We start from the raw sequence: 5,901 nt of genomic DNA on the forward strand, positions 1-5,901 counted from the left end.
TATTTATATATATTCCATACTAATTTTAGTAATGAATTTGAGACCGTCCAAGTCGAGTTGGGAAAATATCAAGAATATTTTTTGTTTATAGGTTTTCTTGAATTGGGTCCTTATAAATTTAGATTACTTTTAAATTTATTTATTCAGATCATTTCATGTTTAAGTCATTTCAGGTTTAAATTATTTTGGGCTTCAATCGTTTTAAGTTTAAGTAAATTTCGGATTAACGTTAAGTTTGAGTTGTTTATTTTTAAAAGTTTCCAAATTTATATCGAGTTGGATGTTTTTTTGAAAGTTTTAGTAGTGCAAATATAATATAGGTATAAATATTTGTTTGGATAATTAGAATATAGAATCCAGATAGTATAATGGGTAAGAGATGAAGAACCGAATCAACTCGGACAAAACTCACACATAATATATGCACATGATGGATAAAAGACTCGTATAATATAATTACAAATTAACAATGAAACTTGAATTTAAAAATTTATGAACTCAAAACTTTCACCTTAACTAACTCGTCGATAAGTCGTGGAGTCTGATTTAATTAAAATATGAGAAAAAAAATCATTAAATAAGGGCATGCTTGGTGCCAATTTGTCGGAGCCTATTGACTGTATGGTATATAGTCTATGGTCTATGGTCCCCCTCTAAATTCCTTGGTGTACCCTAAAAGAATCCAATCTCTCTGCGAAAATGACGACACCCCCCATCAATTGTGGTCGAGAACCCTTCGAACACTTCAACCATGGTGCTTCAATAATAATAAAGTTAAACTACATATTATCACTAAATTATCAATATGTTTATATTTTAATTATTTAATTTCAAAAATTATAAAAATGGTTATTTTATTATTTAAAAGTTTTCGTTTAAGTTATTCAGCTGTTAAAATCGTTGTTATATGACCTCCTCCTATTTGCATTGTTTGCATCAATCAAAAGTTCTTATTCCCTTTATCTTATACTGTTCATTTTTTTCATTAAATAGCTTTGAATGAAATTTGCAAATCAAATCTCTGATGTTGATCGTCCGATCTATTTTAATCTAAGATATATCTACTACTCACTAATAAATACTGATCTATAGTACCGATTGTTGAATCATCACTTGTAGCTCACTAATCGAACTTTAAAAAAAAAACTTAACAACTCAATGACATAAATAAAAACTTTTGAATAGTTTACTGATTTAAATGAAAACTTTTGAATAATTTAGTGATCATTTTGTAATTTTTTAAAATTAAGTGACTAAAATATAAATTTACTAATAATTTAGTGACATTGAGTGTAATTTACCCTAATAATATAATAACCACCATGCCAAAGTTTTTTTTTTAATTCTTCAAGTTGCCATAACAACCAACGTTTTCATTTTACTTGCTACCTTTCGTTTCGTTTCTTTTCTTTTCTGTCCCTTTATGGAAGCTGAAGCTAGCAATGGCAATGGCAATGGTTGCTCCAATGATCACGACATTATCCGTTGGTTCGACACCATATCAACCAACGTCGCCACGGTTCAAAGAGAAACCCTTCGCCAGATCCTCGAGTTGAACCGCGACGTCGAGTACTTAAAGAAATGGTTCGGGGACAAGGATTTGGATATTCGAGAGATGGATGCATGTGAAATGGAATCGCTTTACACTTCTTTGGTACCTTTAGTTTCCCATGAAGATTTAGAGCCTCTCATTCAACGAATTGCAGATGGGGACACTTCTCCTATTCTTACCCAACATCCTATTACCACTCTCTCTCTAAGGTAAGGACATTGTTCAGCTTTGGGACAAAACATGGCTTACATTCATGAGCCTTGTCTTAAAGTGTACTGTAAAGATATCGATCTCTCTTTTTTTTTTTTTATGTCCATGTTATATCTTTAAGATAATGTTGAAACAAATTCAGTTTCTTAATTAAAACATGGTATTGGCTTTGTGTTCAAAAGAGTGGTTCTTGTGCTTATGTTTTTTTTGGTCTGTTTTGGGTTTTTATCGTTTTTGGTTTGTGTAGTTTCATCTTCGTGTTCTAATCACTTCATATTCGAGTGATTTTGAGCTTAAATTGGTTATTGCTCAAATAAGTTTTGCTTATGAGTCAATTTAAGTTTAAATTCAACTGGTTCAAGTTGTTAATTTTTTATGATTAAATCAAGTTGAAACAAGTTTAGATTCGAGTTAATCTAGTTGAGTTTCGGGATTTTTTTATTCTCTAAAAGTATTAATCAAAGTTGCCTTACTATAATGATGCTAAGAGAGTTTGGTACAAAGACTTTATTTCACTTAATATCATGAATGTACTTTCTGTCCTTTGGAACCTTCTTTTATTACCCAAAAAATGAGTATATTTCAAAATCTACTCCTCTATATTTTGCAGATGATTTTTTCGTATTAAATTTAAATAAAATATCATTATTATTTTCGTCGTTTAATCTAAATAAAATTTACTTACGTTTCTCGTTTGCAGCTCCGGTACCACCGAAGGTCGACAAAAGTTCATACCATTTACCCGTCATAACTCGGAGACAACTTTGCAGATCTACCGATTAGCAGCAGCATATAGATCAACGTCCTCCCTTCACCTCTTTCCATTAAATCCCTACTTGGGGACGACTCGATATTATATATTATAATTGATTACGATAACATTCGTTATGTGTTTTACAGGGTGTACCCAACACGAAGCAATGGAAGGATCTTAGAGTTCATATACAGTAGCAAAAGGTTCAAAACAAGAGGAGGACTAATGGCTGGAACGGCAACGACGCACATTTTTGCCAGTGAAGAATTCAGAATCAAACAAGAGAAAATAAAGTTGTTCACTTGTAGTCCCCACGAGGTGATCTCGAATGGGGACTACAAACAAACAACGTATTGTCACCTCTTACTCGGCCTCTTCTTTCGCAAAGAGATTGAGTGCATTACCTCGACTTTCGCTTACAGTATGGTCCAAGCCTTCTCCTCGTTCGAAGAACAGTGGGAAGATATATGCAAAGACATCAAAGAAGGCAATGTTAGCTCGAAAATAACGTTGCCGAAGATGCGGAAAGCCGTGTTGGACATAATCGAACCGAACCCAAGTTTAGCCTCGAGGATTGAAGCTATTTGCAAGGGCTTACAAGGCTCGGATTGGTTCGGTTTGGTACCTAAACTTTGGCCGAATGCTAAATACGTTTACTCTATAATGACTGGATCCATGCAACATTACTTGAAGAAACTAAGGCATTATTGTGGTTCGTTGCCATTGGTGAGTGCCGAATACGGGGCGACGGAGAGTTGGATCGGGGTGAATTTGGATCCATCTTTGGAACCCGAAAAGGTCACTTTTGCTGTAATGCCCACATTTTCGTATTTCGAGTTTATTCCTCTTTATAGACAAGATCAATATTCGGGTTCGGGTAGTGTTGATTTCATTGAAGATGACCCGGTTCCACTCTCCCAAGTCAAGGTTGGACAAGAATACGAGATTGTTCTCACTACTTTTACTGGTAAGTTCTTTTTTTTTTCTTTTTCAGTATATTTATTTAAGGGTTAATATATATTTTGCCCCCTCAACTTACTCAAAAGCATTTAATTGGTACTTAGGGCCGAAGTTAGAAACCTTTTTAGAAGGATCGAGATTAATTGTGTTTACTATGTATTAATTGGCAGGGCTTTACAGATATAGACTCGGAGACGTGGTAGAAGTGAGCGGATTTCACAACGAAACCCCAAAATTGAAATTCATATGTAGGAGAAAGCTATTACTAGTCATTAACATCGACAAAAACACTGAGAAAGACCTTCAATTAGTGGTCGAAAAAGGTTCCCAATTGCTGAGCAAACACAGAGCCGAGCTAGTCGATTTCACCAGCCATGCTAAACTAACGCATCAATCGGGCCACTACGTGATCTATTGGGAGATCAAAGGCAAAGTTGAGGAACGGGTCCTCTGCGAGTGTTGTCGGGAAATGGATGCCTCATTTGTTGACCCCGGCTACGTCGTGTCAAGACGGACCAACTCGATCGGACCATTGGAGCTTTGTATCGTTGAAAGAGGTGCTTTTAACAAGATTTTGGATTATTTCATAGGGAATGGGGCGACACTCAGCCAATTTAAGATACCAAGGTGCACTAATAACGAGACATTACTTAAAATCCTTGATCTTTATACTATTAAGAGGTTTCGAAGCATAGTTTACGGTTAAAGCGTTAACTAGAATATAACAACAACTCTATTTATGTTAACGCGGGAATTTATATTGATGGGCGACTTATTCACTCTTAACTTATAAAGTGATATCCAATTAATCTAAATTTGAATTTTTATCATATGAAAATTTTCTTTTTCTTTTTGAGTTGTGATTGTTTGATCATAAATTGCTTGTAAAAATTACTATGATAGTTATTGGTTTGCTCAATAAAGAAAGATATTAGATTGGTAAAAGCATGAGTTCAAATCAGGGTATAATTGAATCGAGCCGAGTTTGAATATTGTTAAGCTTAAACTTAAGCTCGACTTGAAATTCAGAGCTTGACTCAATCGAACATCAATTTTTTAGCTTGAGCTGGACTTGATAATTAAGCTTAAGATTAATAATATATAATAAGGGTAATAATGTAACTTAATAATATAAGATATTTAAAATATATTTAAAAAAAAGCTTGATAAGAATAGTGAGTTGTTCGAGCTGAGTATTATTAAGCTCGAATTTAGCATAATCAATAGTTTCTTGGTCTTTGTTTTTTGATACAATGTCTAAAACTATCCATAACTCCTCACCAACCTTTAAATACGAGGATAATGCGTTTACAAAGCTGATGCCAACTAAGCTAAGACTCAATCAGCTATAACGATTAAATTTTAAAAGTTTCATGATTACCATATCAACATTATTAATCGAAACCAATAATTATTAAGTAAACAAAATTAAAGTTGAATCAAGACTTCAACTTTTGTGAGCATAGTGGATGGATGAAAATGGAAAAAGAATCCTTGTGGTTAAGACTTGGAACACTTGCATGAAATTAAAGACTCAAAATCTATTTGCCACTTTGGACATTGGTAAAATCTATATGAGATATCATTGAACCATTTCAACCATTAAAACTCATTTTTAGATAAGGTGATAAGCCCACGTGGCACTAACCCACTTCTCCTTTACATGCACCTAACACCCAAATTTCCCTTTCTCCCCCAAAAACCATGGCTTCCCCATCGCTACTAACCCCTACCCCCAAGCTCCAACCCCTCCTCCCCACCTCCGCCGCCCCACCACCCTCTCCTCTGCCGCACCAAAACCACCACCATCCTTCACGTCGCCACTTCTTGTCTCTTTCCGCCGTCACTACCGCAACACTATCTCTTTCATCGCTTCTACCAGTGACACCACCACCGGCATTCGCAGCCGACGATGAGGAGTACGTAAAAGAGACCTCCGACGTCATCAACAAAGTGAGGAACACCATCAACATGGACAAAAACGACCCTAACGTGGCCACCGCGGTGGCAGAGCTTAGAGACACGTCGAACAGTTGGGTGGCTAAGTACAGGAGGGAGAAAGCTTTGTTGGGTCGACCTTCGTTTCGTGAGATTTATTCGGCATTGAATGCTGTCTCGGGACATTATATTAGCTTTGGGCCGACGGCGCCGATTCCGGCGAAGAGAAAGGCGAGGATTCTTGAAGAGATGGATACCGCCGAGAAAGCTTTGTTGCGAGGAAGATGATGAAATGGATCAACACACATGTTGATTTGCTGCTTAAAACTTTCGAGATTTTAACGGCTTAAAATAGTTACTGAATTTTATTGAGTTTGAGATTGCAAATTTGCAAATTGGTGATTCAGTTTGTAAATTATGAACAAAAATGATGATATTATTGTAATTCAATGCTGAAAAATAAAAATGGTCATCACACTTAGCTCGA

General features: G+C 35.5%; 2 protein-coding genes across 2 annotated transcripts; both read left to right on the forward strand.

Moving 5' to 3' along the window:
* The first annotated feature begins 1,347 nt into the window (after positions 1-1,347).
* LOC121213702 (indole-3-acetic acid-amido synthetase GH3.10) lies at positions 1,348-5,901 on the forward strand. Its single transcript, XM_041086657.1, has 4 exons — positions 1,348-1,761; positions 2,463-2,564; positions 2,663-3,483; positions 3,647-5,901. Exons 1-4 carry the CDS (start codon positions 1,424-1,426, stop codon positions 4,180-4,182), a joined length of 1,797 nt encoding a protein of 598 aa, XP_040942591.1. The 5' UTR covers positions 1,348-1,423; the 3' UTR covers positions 4,183-5,901.
* On the forward strand, positions 5,181-5,901 carry LOC107928811 (photosystem II repair protein PSB27-H1, chloroplastic). The gene has a single exon (XM_016860087.2). The coding sequence runs from the start codon at positions 5,181-5,183 to the stop codon at positions 5,700-5,702; it is 522 nt and encodes a 173-aa protein (XP_016715576.1). The 3' UTR covers positions 5,703-5,901.

Source organism: Gossypium hirsutum, chromosome D01 (genome assembly GCF_007990345.1).
Source record: "Gossypium hirsutum isolate 1008001.06 chromosome D01, Gossypium_hirsutum_v2.1, whole genome shotgun sequence".
In the NCBI taxonomy this organism is placed as follows: domain Eukaryota; kingdom Viridiplantae; phylum Streptophyta; class Magnoliopsida; order Malvales; family Malvaceae; genus Gossypium; species Gossypium hirsutum.